Here is a 12517-nt window from a genome sequence, read left to right as displayed (position 1 = left end):
TCTCCTGGAACTAGGCAGTCTAGAGACCAAGACCCCATGAATGAAACGTACCTGCCTAGGAGGTACTGCCACACTGCCACCTTGTGGAAGGGAAGGATCCAACCTAGGGTGCCTGGAAAGGGGCTAGGGCTTAATTACAGACTGACTATGCATTAAAGTTATAGTATAGGAATAGGAAAAGGCTTAATAGCCTTGGAGCTACAACGCGGATACAGATGGGGAGCCCAGCCCGGGGAAGAGCCTTTTGTCCATTTTTATTTCTTTAGAGAAAGCCAAAGGAAAAAAAAGAAAAAAAAGGAAAAAAAGAAAAAAAAAACGCAATTGCGTTACAAACTTTTATCCCTAGAACCGTCCGTGGATTTGGCTCGTGAGAAGTTAAAATCAGAGACAGACAGACCAACCGACAGAGACAGCAGACGTGCGGGCAGCAGCTGCCGCTACTGGGGGGCTGCCCTTTGTACAAAGTTTATATATATTTATATACACAGACACAGGGGTATAAAATCCAGTGAAAAGGGCTCAAGTGAGCCAGGGTGGGAGTGGGAAGTGGCAGAGATGGGGGCAGTGCCAGCTGTGGAGGCACAGGGGAAGAGGAGGGGAATGGTTGTGCTCACTCCCCTCCCTCCTCTCTGCCTGGGCCAAAGAGATGAAGATGGACTGGAAGGAAGAGGAGCTGTACACAGAAGATGGAGAGCATGGGAAAGGCACCCCATATTTCACTCAACTCCTGGGGAACCCCCAAGGCATCCATAATGTCTAAATGGGTAGATGTCTCATGTACCACCCAGCAAGACGCTGAGCCCACAGCAGTCCCGGCCTCAGGTTGCACCAAGCTGAGGTTATAGGCTTCACAAGGTATATACGTCCACCTCCATCTGCCAGGCCCATTTGTTGCATCCCAGCATCTACAAGGTTTTCCCCAAAACTCAAGAGGCTTCTTCACCCAGAGGTCCTAAGGGCTTTCCCTGGTAGGCCAAGAGGGAGGGGAAGGGGAAAAGAAGAGAAGGGTGGCACCTTCATTTGTGGCCCCCACACCCCCCAGAATGGGGGACAAGTAGAGGAAAAAAGGATGATAGATGGGGAAAGGGCAATGAAGGGCACCCAGGGAGACGATACACAGAGAGACACTTGTATTCGATGTATGTACAGATTCTGCTCCCCCAGGCTGGGGGCTTTGCTCAACACAGAGTCCATCCCCAGTAGGGCCTTGGAGCAGCTGCTCTTCCTGGTGTCCAGTGTTGTCCCCAATCGCCCCAGAGCCAATGTCCGTGCCCGCAGGCTGGTGTGGTCCGTGGCAGTGGGGAGAAAGGGGCTGTGGAGGGGCAGACACGGAGAAAGGAGGTGGAGTAACCCAGAGGCACTGGGAAGCAGCACTGGGCTCTTACCTGTAGGCAGATGAGCAAAGAGAGTTAAACTACTAACCAAAGAGAAAGAAGAATAGGAAAGATTGGGAGAAAAAAGGCAGGAGTCTAGAACTTACATAGTCTGGGGAGTAAAGAGGCTGGAGAGCTGGAAGCACTGTGAGGCAATGGCCTGGGAGGCGAGATTCAGGGCTGGACTAAGAGCTGGGGAAAGAAATGAGAGAATCACTACACTATCAGAGGCTCTCCTCCTCCTCCTCCTCCTCTTCCCTCTGTAACAACCAATACTCACCAGTCAGGGCTGCAGGGTTCAGGGCTCCTAAGGGAACAGCTCCGTTCAGTTGCAGGGCAGCAGCTTGGGCAGCAGCAGCTGTGGTTGGGAGCTGAATACCAGAGCCTAAAAGGACAGAGAATGTAGCACCAAGTCCAAAACCTTAGGTTAAAAGTTTATCCCCATATTCTTCATCACAGAATAGTACTCACCCTCAGCCAACTTGGCCATCAGCTGCAGCCGCCCACCAGCGGTACCCAGGTCCAGTTCCTCACCACCATCAGGGAAGGTAATATCTGTGCCACCATCCAGTCGCTCAGTCACATGACCCACCCTCATAGGTCGCCCTGCAAGCTCAAAGCCATTCAATTGTTCCAATGCCCGCCGAGCACACTCTGAGTCAGAAAACTGCAGGGACCACCAAGATAATGTCAGTAAACTCCTGGCCATAGACCTGAACCTAAACCCCCCACCAATATGACTTCCACCACCCTACAAGTACAGCTTCACTTAGGCCTCTCTACATATTTTCCTTTCCCAAGAGACATGACACTTTAAAATCCCTTTTCCAATTCAAAGTGTTCTAAGAGACCTTTCTCCAAAAGCTGGTTGCCAGAGATCTGATCTTCCAGGCCCCAAATAAGGAGTACCATTTGCCATGAAACCTTGTCTGACATTGCTCAAGATCAGACATTCTTAAACTTTGTTTGTTATGGACTCCCCCTGGGGCAGTCTGTGAGCCTATGGAACCCTTCTTAGAATAACATTTTGTTTTGTTTTGGTTTTTTGCGGGGCAATGGGGGTTAAGTGACTTGCCCAGGGTCACACAGCTAGTAAGTGTCAAGTGTCTGAGGCCGGTTTTGAACTCAGGTACTCCTGAATCCAGGGGCCAGTGCTTTATCCACTGTACCACCTAGCTGCCCCAGAATAATGTTTTTAAGTACAGAAAATATATAGAAACCAATTATATTGAAATAATTATCAAAATATTTTAAAACCAAGTTCACACACCCCTAAGTTAAGAAGCCCTGCTCTAGAAACAACCAATAAATAATGGAAAGGTAAGCTAGAAGGATCCAAGGCTTTATGTTCTTATTCAGCTTTTACAAAGAAAGAAGTTCAGGAGGCTCAAGAAAAAGTCATCTAGGACTACCAAGAGCTATATTCTGGGGTGGGGTGGTCTATCAAGGACCACAATCTGGGGACAAGAGGGCTAGAACTGCTGATGATGGTTTTATTAAGTCATTGTTATGTTGACTAAGGCGCCTCTCTTTTTTCCTCCCTGGACAGAAGTAACCATAATAGCATGGGCACAAGCAAGTACCGCTTGTTTGAGTTGTTTAGAAGGCTAATGATGATCCCAACAGGAAGCAATTTAAGGACAAACAGGTCCCAAGAAAGCCACACTACCTGAGTCATCCAGGAAATTGTGCTTGCTACTATAAGAGTCACTGCATCTGGAAAACTCCAACACCTGCTGGAATGTTGGGGTTTAAAAAAAATTTTCTAGAATTACCTGCCCTAAGACATGTGGAACTGCCAAATCCCTAGAAAGTGGGGCCAGCAACTTGGACTCTGACTTTCTTAAGATAAATGATTACCATAGTACAACACAACACAACTTTTCCATCTCTCTACCTTGGGGTTCATTTGCATGACTTAACCAAGAAAACCAACAATTTTAATAGTTGGCAACCAAGTCAGTAGCCTGAGCTATGTGGAGCTGGGGGAACTGGAGACTAAAAGTAGAAGCAGGGGCAGCTAGGTGGTGCAGTGATAGAGCACTGGCCCTGGATTCAGGAGGACCCGAGTTCAAATCCAGCCTCAGACTCGACACTAACTAGCTATATGACCCTGGGCAAGTCACTTAACACTCTCTCTCTCTCTCTCTCTCTCTCTCTCTCTCTCTCTCACACACACACACACACACACACACACACACACACACACACACACACACACACACAGAGTCCACAGTCTGACTGAATGATGAGAAAGAGCAACTGCCAGGTGGTCTCACTTCTATTCCTGGGCTTTTCCTTTTCACAAACCCATCTTTTCCTTAATCAAGGAACATCAGACTCCCTCAAATTCACTAGTCCAGGCATAGCCTCACTGTTCCCAACACTGCCTCCAGAACACCCACTGTACAACTTCCAGCTGGTTAATAAAAACACTGCTCTCACCTGACCTCCAATCTTTAATATTCTTTAATAGCAGCCTAGAATCACTGCTAACAGCGAACTTGCCACTTTAAGGTTTGCAAAGCACTTTATACATCTTTATTACCTCATTCAGTACTCACAACAACCCTAGCAGGTGATATTATCTCCATTTTACAGATGAGGAAACTGAGGCAGACAACAATTAAATGACTTGCCCAGGGTCCACACAACAAGTAAATGTCTGAAAGAGTTTGAACTCAGGTCTTCCTGACACTAATATCCACTGCACTGCCTCACTATTTGTTTTGTTTTTTGTTTTTGGTGGGGCAATGAGGATTGACTTGCCCAGGGTCACACAGCTAGTAAGTGTCAAGTGTCTGAGGCTGGATTTGAACTCGGGTCCCTCTGAACCCAGGGCTGGTGCTTTATCTACTGTGCCACCTAACTGCCCCCTCACTATTAACCAAGGAGCATGTTCATAGAACAATGAAGCTCACCAGACTCCAGGATATCACATCAGTGCCAGTGATACAATGTAAGAGCAAAGAATCCCGGAAGTAAGCAACAGTATCAATAAACCATTTACAGTCCCTATAACAAGAATATGATGAAGCTAAGCTAGAAAAAACAAACAAGGAAATAAACTCAATTTCAGAGAAGTTGGGACAAATAAAACTGCTACTCACGGTTAAGAATCCAAAGCCTTTAGAGCGGCCTGTATCTGGGTCCTTCATCAGGACAATGTTATCAATCTATGAAACAAAAAGAAGGGTCTGGATTATTTTTGCCATGCCTCACCACTGATTCCTCCCCCCATCCAACCCATTCCTGAGATTTTAGACAACTTCTTTTCTCCCTTACCATCACATCCTTCTATCCTTTTAGATCAGAGCTAAAAGTGTACTATTTCCCCAACAAAAACCTTTTCCTGATTAACCTTATTCATTTATCAACACAAGTCCAAATTCGCTCCCTCATGACTCTTTCTTTTCTTTCTCTTTTTTTCTTGTGGGGTAACGTGGGTTAAGTGCCCCATGACTCTTAATGAACAATATTTTATGTGCATACAGGATAGATTCTGTATCTAATTTTTATCACATAATACCAATCAAAAACAACCCATTCTAAGCATCTGCTTAAATGTATGAACTTCTAATTGCATCTGAAAAGCACTGATTGGTCTCATCCCACATTTTCCAGCTCCATTCCCTAGTGTCCCAAGAGGGTACATACTTTGCCAAAGGGCTCAAAGATGCCCCGCAACATATCCTCAGTGATATTGAAGTGTAGGGAGCCAACATAAAGCCGCATAGGACCACCACTGCCCTTCTGCAAGTTGTTGGCCATGGCTGCCAAGCGGTTTTTCTCAGCCTGGAAAAGAAAAATGGTAAGAGGGATCACTCTCCACAATAACCTCTTCCCTATATTACTCCAATTACAGTTTATTACCCTTTGCATTCTCACCTGAGAGGCCTGCACAATGATGGGGACACCCAGCAGACGCTGCCCTGTTAGTCCAATTGCTAGTGGCACTGACTGGATTTCACAGAACTCCACATAGGCAATGCCCTTAGAACGACGTGAGTTCCGGTCTGAGATAATACGCACATCACGTACCTGTATAAGACAAAGGAGGAAAATAGAATCACAGACCTTAGGAGCCAGAAGGGCCATCTATTCAACCCCCTCATTTTACAGATGAGGAAACTAAGGCTCAAACATGTTAAATGACTTTCCCAGGGTCAACTGGCAGGTATCAGAGGCAGGATTTAAATCCAGCTCTACTTGACACCAAGTCCAGCATTTTATTCACTGTGCCCATGCTGAGTCTTAGGTTGGGTCTACAACTTAGATTGGGTTTATCCTATCCTTGGGTCGACTGATACCAAAAGAAAGCAGGAGATGATAAGCAATTTACCTTGCCAACAGCAGAAAAAAAATCCTCTAGATCTCGGGGTCGAATGCGGGCAGCCAGCTGCATACAGAAGACTGTTCGAGCATCACGTTCCTCTGGGCTCAGATTGTCAATAGGCTCCCTGTAGGATAAAAATACAGATTAGGGAGACCCCTATCTCCCAATTATTGTTCCTCTTAAAGAGGCCCATTAATTACTGAATTATAAACAAACAGTCTCTGGATTTCATGATTCATTCAACTCACCGAACTGGACTCTTCTCTCTGTAATGGGGGCTCTTGCTGTGTCCATATCTGCGCCTAGAGAATATAGTTGTTGAAACAAACAAAAGCAATTAGGACTATTCCACAGAAACCCATGTGACTTCTTATCCATGTTGGTCTGGAGATTAGTTTCCTAATATATAGAGAGATTCCAGCTGTTCTTTCACTCATCAGTTCTTAACATCAGCCTCCAATGAGAACTACTACCCTCAAGAGGCAGAAGTGCAGGAGACACATATCACCCACATCCCTATATACAGCTACTATATTACATGATACATAATATATTATTAAAATAACCAACTCCATAACAAAATCTGTTACCCAGTAGCAAGGGGTGGACTCCTGTAGCGTACACGCTCCTCCCGCCGGCGATCCCGGCTGCGTGACTTGCTACTGCGTCGGCGATCCCGACTGCGGCTTCGGTGGCGCCTCTGACGATCCCGGCTCCGGCTCCGGCTATTTCTCCGTCTGTGTCGGTCACGGTCTCGGCTGCGGCTACAGTTAAAGATGACTAAATTACAACATATCTCTCTACTAACCCTTTATATATCAGCACCATTATCCTATCCCAACAATCTTTTCAGATACTACTCCCAAGAACCAATAATTCCCTATTTACCTGCGTTTCCGATCCTTGCTTCTGCTATGGCTGCGGCTCCTCTTCTTCCTGTGAAAGACAGAGTTTTAAATCCTCCCATGGAGTCAGGACCTCCACCCATCCCTCTAAAGTGACAAGTTCCAAAGCAATACAATGGGAAAATAGAAGGCACTTAAGATACCAGGATGAAAACGCCAAGACACTGGGCAGAAGTGCACAATACCATCAGGTTGTGTATACCACCAGGTCGAATTTCTAAATTCTAATGCTGGAGGACTAGATAAGGCATTTTGTCAAAAACAAAAGCTTGTGGGGTCCCAATCGTGGAATTTTCTTGCTGTTATATCCAAATAAAATGTGCTCACACTAGGACTGACTTGTGAGTCCACATCAGGAAGTGAAGGCTTGAGCCAGGTCACCATTATTCCTATGACCCAACAGGACCATAACTGGAACCAAAAGAGTTAAGCATTCTTAACAGCAACTAGGGGGTATCACCTCCCAGGTCTGGCTGTCTCCTCAACTTGAAATAGGCCATTTATTTCCTCCTCCCTTACCTCCAAACGCACCCCAACCAAAAAACATCCAAGTCTTCTCCATCCCACACTCACTTGCTTGTCTCTCCACTGGTGCTGCTTCCACTGGTGCCACCTCCTCCACTGTTGCTAGTGCTGCTGGTGCTGGTGCTGGTGCTGGTGCTGGTACTGGTATTGCTTGGGCTATCCTTTTTCACCTCCTTTCTTTGCTGCTCATCCTGGGGGGTTCGCCAGAGGAATGTCCCAAGGGTGCAGACACCAAACACACAAATTCCAACGGACAAAAAGGATACAGGCGAACAAGGAAGAAAACCCCATGAGATCAAGTTCTCTAGTCATCTCCTTGGACATAGTTCCACCAATTAATGAAGCACAAAGCAGAGAAAAGGAACCATGCTCAAGTCTCATAGACAGGATTTTTCTTCAGAAATTCAGCAGGCATCTTTCTAGGTGCCCCCCCCCCCAAAATGATTTGCTCCCTCAGTAATAAGAAACTAGGGCTGGGACTACTGGGGTCCACTGCTATTTGTTGGGTGGGCTCCATGGCTTATAAATAAAACCACATTCATGACCACAATCAGGTGTGCTAAAAGGGAGCATCTACCTCTCCATCCTTTTCAAAAACAACTGTAGGCAATAAATAAGGGACGAAAGAATAATGTCATGGAAGGGCCTCACCTACAACTGGCCATTCTCCTCATTCCCTAAGACCCAGCTTGTGCCCACTTCAAAAAGAGAAGCCTAAATGAAAAGCCTAGAGCTTGGGGACATTACCTCTTCCTTCTTGTAGGGGGCTTCCAACATGGCTTCAATCACTATGTCAAAGTCATCTGACGCCATCGTGTCACAATCTAAGAAAAGGAAAGGCAGATGAAGCTGACGAAGGCCAAACCCATCTAACAGAAACTTTCCAAGCCAATCCCTTGCCCTCAAAAAGACAGACCTTGGGATGCTACAGTTCCATTTCTTAGGGAACTGTCTGTCACTTACCCTGGGTCTAGTTCTGTTGCCTAAAAATCACAATTAGTTCCGATCTGTAGCTTGGATAAGGAGACAGCTGGATAATTAAATGGTTTATGGTCTAGAAGGAAACTTAGAGCTTTGTTATATGACTAAAATTTTAACGAGCACCAGCTCAAAGAGACTATCCTGTGAACACAGTGTATCAATTATCAAAACTTCCCTTTACAAGGGATTCTATGCCTTTATCTTGTTGTCCAAAGTCTTGAATAACTGACTAGCTGCAAGTTACTCCATTTTGCTTAGCATACATTTTCAAACTTGCAAATAAAACAAGAAAATGATAACACAAACCCAAAATTCAGGAAAAGACAGTGAGAAACATGTAGATTTCCCTATGTTCTTCCCACATGCCTAGACTCGATACCAATTAACAGGGTTTTTATCAATGAGTATTTTCTTTTTTTCTTTTTTGGTGAGGCAATTGGGGTTAAGTGACTTGCCCAGAGTCACACAGCTAGTAAGTGTCAAGTGTCTGAGGATGGATTTGAACTCAGATACTCCTGAATCCAGGGCCAGTGCTCTATCCACTGTGCCACCTAGCTGCCCCTCAATGAGTATTTTCTATCCATGATTAAAGGAAATTTAGGTAACTCAACAAAGTGATAGGGATAGGGATAGGGCTTGTTATTTCATTGGTATAATCAAATTCCTGGATGAAGAAGAAACTGGATACTGAGGTCAGCATTTTCTGGGTAACTCAACAGTATTAGAGAGTAGCCCATGGCACTGAGAAGTTAACTAATTGTCCACAGTCACACAGCTAGTATAGATACATATCAGCATGAGGACCAGGAATACCTAGATCCAAGGCCATTTCTCCATCCATGCTGCCTGTTATACAACAAGGTGATAATAAAGGAAAAAATACTTTGGATAAAAACAGACATAACCACTCCTGCTTTGAAGACAAGATGGGCAGGAGAAAAATTTTTGCCTCTCCCCAAGCTTCCATGTCTAGCAAGAGTCTTTTGCCTGGATGTCCATATCAGGTCTGCCAAAATGGAAAAACAAAGGCACTAAAGAAAAACAAGAGACTAAAGTTACATATAGATGACCAATTTGTATTAATTATGAATATACAGCATGGTCAGTTTTTTGACAAATAAGAATACTTATCCAAATCCTCTAAAAGTAGTTACCTGAAAGACTATATACATTTATCCAATCATCATTACTCAAAACATTTTTGGAATTTCTTTTTTGGAACTGATTTCAGAGCTTGAGATACAGTACTCTAAATACTAAATACTCATTTCTCTTTTGAGTCTTACCAATAACCAAGCTCTTGTCACTGAATATTTTCTACACATTATCATTCTTGGTAACAACAAAAAAATGAGGGAAAAGTACTGTGGATAAGATGGGTTTAATAGCTCCTAGCTGTAAGACTTTTAAAGACTTTGGAGACTTAAGATTTTTTGTTTTGTTTGTTTTTGCAGGGCAATGAGGGTTAAGCGACTTGCCCAGGGTCACACAGCTAGTGTCAAGTGTCTGAGGCCAGATTTGAATTCAGGTCCTCCTGAATCCAGGGCCAGTGCTTTATCCACTGGGCCACCTAGCTGCCCCGCCCCCAGCCCTAAGATTTTTTTTAATCAATCAAAACTGATAGGAGCCAAATCTGGTGAATGAGAGATAATACAGTTTGATACCATTTTGAGTACAAAATGAAATATGGCTAAAAAAGTAATAATATATTTTATTATAACAACCCCTTACATTTGTATACATTCTACAATCTAACAAATATATTTACATATACTTCAAATGATCCTTAAAAGCAACAATGCCCTGAATACATATGGAACAGTACCCATGTTACAAATGAATAAACTAAAGCCCAGGGAAGTTAAAACTTGATTAGATCACATAACTATTAAGTGGTGAGCTAAACTCCAGTGAAATTCTACCATGAGGCTTATAAACTAGCCATTAAGAAAATCCTAAGAGTTCCAAAAATGTTTTGAACAATGTGTGCACACACAAAGATCCACAAAATTAATATCTTTTAAGTGCCTATTCTCTATAGCACTACAGTAGGCACCATGTGTGAAATAAAACATGGATAAAAATACCTACTTTAAGAGAACCCACATTCCACATTCTGATAGTTTTCCTTTAAAAAAACATATATCTATATATATACACACATACACAAACACACACACACACACACACACACACAGATCAACCCCATTACTTTATGACAGGTCACATCTTGCACAAACGCCTTTTGGTTTTCTGTAATATGTAAAATGTGCTTCAAGAGCAGGAACCATGCTGACCAATATTGATTATTTAGATCACTGTCAGAGTCCAGAAAATAAACAAGTCTAAAAACTAGAAATAACTTCTTGCTTCTCAAACACTAGTCATCTCAATTATTGTTTACTAGATCCACATTTCACAAAACTCCTTTGCCGTTTTACCAGCTATGATTTTTGCCCTCAAAATGTTTCTAATTCATGAGTTACTCTTTGTTCATATATAGCATAGGATAGTGACATGGTTGCAAAAACAAAAACAAAAAAAATTTCTTTTAAATGGACGATCTTTTGCACCTGAATCACTTGGCCAAGGTAAAGTTTCCATTTGTTTTCAGCCAAAAAGAGGAATGGATAAGTGAATCTGTGTGCACTCTTGCAATATAAATACTTTTGTGGAACCTCCCAATCCAAATGGATATGTGCCAGAATTGTACCTTTCTTTGTGTCCTAAACACTGCTTTACAATCTGCATACAACCCGCTGTCAGGCTGAAAATTTCCCAAGTACTCTTCCTGCCCCACTACAGAGAGATCACAAGAGAAGCCCCATCCAAAGACTGCATTCCCCCACACCCCTCCTCCTCAGAAAAATATGAGAAAGGAGGCTCCACAGCCACCAGAGTGCTGGGATATCGCCCAGATGGCCTGCTCGCAAGCAGCACTCAAACAAGCTGCCAGGCCCCTGCTGTTGACCGGGCAGAGGAAAGTGCTTTAGAATCAGTGTCAGTCTAGTTCACCCAGAATCCAACACATGCTGGAGTCCCGGGGATGATGGGGGGGGTGGGGGCGGGGAGAGGGTTTTCAATCTTTGGATCTGGTCACTCTGCTGAGCCCAAAAACATCCAAACAGAAGGGAGCTTAAAAACAATGTGAACAATGAGGCTGACCAAAAAACAAAAATAAACCAATTAGTGGAAGGGCCTCTCTCCCCTGCTGTAAGTTCAAGTGTTGGCCCGAGCAAAGCCATCCATCTCGGCGACCACACTTTCCCTCAGAGATCGCCATACTCGCACCACCAAAGATGGCCCTGCTACTCCTTCCTGGTCACACTTTAGCCCTAGAGCCTTCCGGATCCTCTGCCAGGAATTTTGGGTCAGAAAAAGAGATGAAAAAACCCGACACTAAAACACAGTAAATTCCATGTGGCCTTTTTTTTTTTTTGGAGGGGGAGGGGAATAGAGGCTGGAAACCCAGGACAGAGAAAAACAATGGGGGGAGCTCTAAATCCCCTCACCCCTCTTTCAGCGCCGTGGATGATGAAAGTCCGGCTAGGCCATCGATTGTGGCCACCTCGCCCGAGAACGGCAACGAGGAGGAGCTAACAAAGTGTCATGGCTGCGGGGCTCTGTTATGGGAAGAGATCAAAGTCACAGGGCCCTGGGGGGAGGGGGAGAGGGTGGCGCAACGCTACGGTCAAACCAAGGAGAAAGCCATGATGGGGTCGATGCCTATAAATTATACGAATGCCCTATGCCTGTGTCGAGAACGCTATTTCCAAACCAAAATAGCAAACAAAAAATTAAAAGGTTTGCGTGGTTCTGCTTGCGACATCACTATCTGCTTGTGACGTCAAGGGGAGGCGCCACGCGGCAACGTCACGGGCGGGTGACGTCTCGGTCGGGGGTGGGGGGGAGATTATTCAGCTTCGGGGGTCTCTCACCAGCTCCGGGTCCCCGCGGGGGGGTCCCGGGTTTCTCCGTTCCTTGAGGTGTGTAAAGGGCTCTGAGCCCAGCTCTTTCTCAGGGTCTCGGCAGAGAAAACGGCGCCGTGGCCGGAGCTGCTCTTCTTCCCGCAAGATGGCGGCAGCTCCGATGTCTTCCAGAACCTTCCCCCAATCTGCGCATGCGCTGAGCCCAAGCTAGGGTGGGGTCAACCCGAGCCGTCTCGCGGCAACTCTCCATACTGCACCCTTTTATTGGCTAAAATTAAAGTTATGGGCGGAGCCAGGCTCAGCAGTTTCCTAGCAACCGTCAATTTCCCTACTGATTGGTTGACGCTTCTGTAGATCAGGGAAAAGGGCCTTACCTACAACCTTTGTTGACGCCCATCGCTTTCTCATTGGCTACTGAGCCACTGGGGGAGGTGGAGAAAAATCAGATAGTGGGCGTAGTATTAGAGT

General features: G+C 44.9%; 1 protein-coding gene across 3 annotated transcripts; it reads right to left on the bottom strand.

Moving 5' to 3' along the window:
• Positions 1 to 234: 234 nt before the first annotated feature.
• On the bottom strand, positions 235 to 12249 carry RBM23 (RNA binding motif protein 23). Of its 3 annotated transcripts, none has more exons than XM_043984266.1 (14): positions 12059 to 12249; positions 7887 to 7963; positions 7188 to 7330; positions 6598 to 6645; positions 6300 to 6473; positions 5958 to 6011; positions 5716 to 5833; positions 5262 to 5414; positions 5031 to 5168; positions 4484 to 4549; positions 1845 to 2040; positions 1654 to 1758; positions 1481 to 1565; positions 235 to 1385 (listed from the first exon to the last, which is right to left on the bottom strand). In XM_043984266.1, the coding sequence occupies exons 2-14, from the start codon at positions 7950 to 7952 to the stop codon at positions 1382 to 1384; spliced, it is 1350 nt and encodes a 449-aa protein (XP_043840201.1). In that variant the 5' UTR covers positions 7953 to 7963; positions 12059 to 12249; the 3' UTR covers positions 235 to 1381. The 3 variants fall into 3 exon arrangements, with proteins under 3 accessions (XP_043840201.1, XP_043840203.1, XP_043840202.1); XM_043984268.1 differs by having other exon boundaries at positions 7188 to 7321; XM_043984267.1 differs by lacking the exon at positions 235 to 1385 and having other exon boundaries at positions 1477 to 1565.
• Positions 12250 to 12517: the final 268 nt, after the last annotated feature.

This window comes from Dromiciops gliroides, chromosome 2 (assembly GCF_019393635.1).
Source record: "Dromiciops gliroides isolate mDroGli1 chromosome 2, mDroGli1.pri, whole genome shotgun sequence".
Taxonomy (NCBI): domain Eukaryota; kingdom Metazoa; phylum Chordata; class Mammalia; order Microbiotheria; family Microbiotheriidae; genus Dromiciops; species Dromiciops gliroides.
The sequence above is the reverse complement of the archived record's forward strand: the minus strand, read 5'-3'. Positions and strand labels throughout refer to the sequence as shown.

What these genes read in the sequence shown, in the direction of transcription:
- RBM23 (XM_043984266.1), bottom strand. Translation starts at nt 7,952, where the DNA reads ATGGCGTCAGATGACTTTGACATAGTGATTGAAGCCATGTTGGAAGCC. An exon ending in ACCAGTGGAGAGACAAGCAA is followed by an intron (nt 6,646 to 7,187) that starts GTGAGTGTGGGA and finishes TGTCTTTCACAG; the next exon opens with GAAGAAGAGGAGCCGCAGCC. An exon ending in GAACCCTGCAGCCCTGACTG is followed by an intron (nt 1,566 to 1,653) that starts GTGAGTATTGGT and finishes TTCTTTCCCCAG; the next exon opens with CTCTTAGTCCAGCCCTGAAT.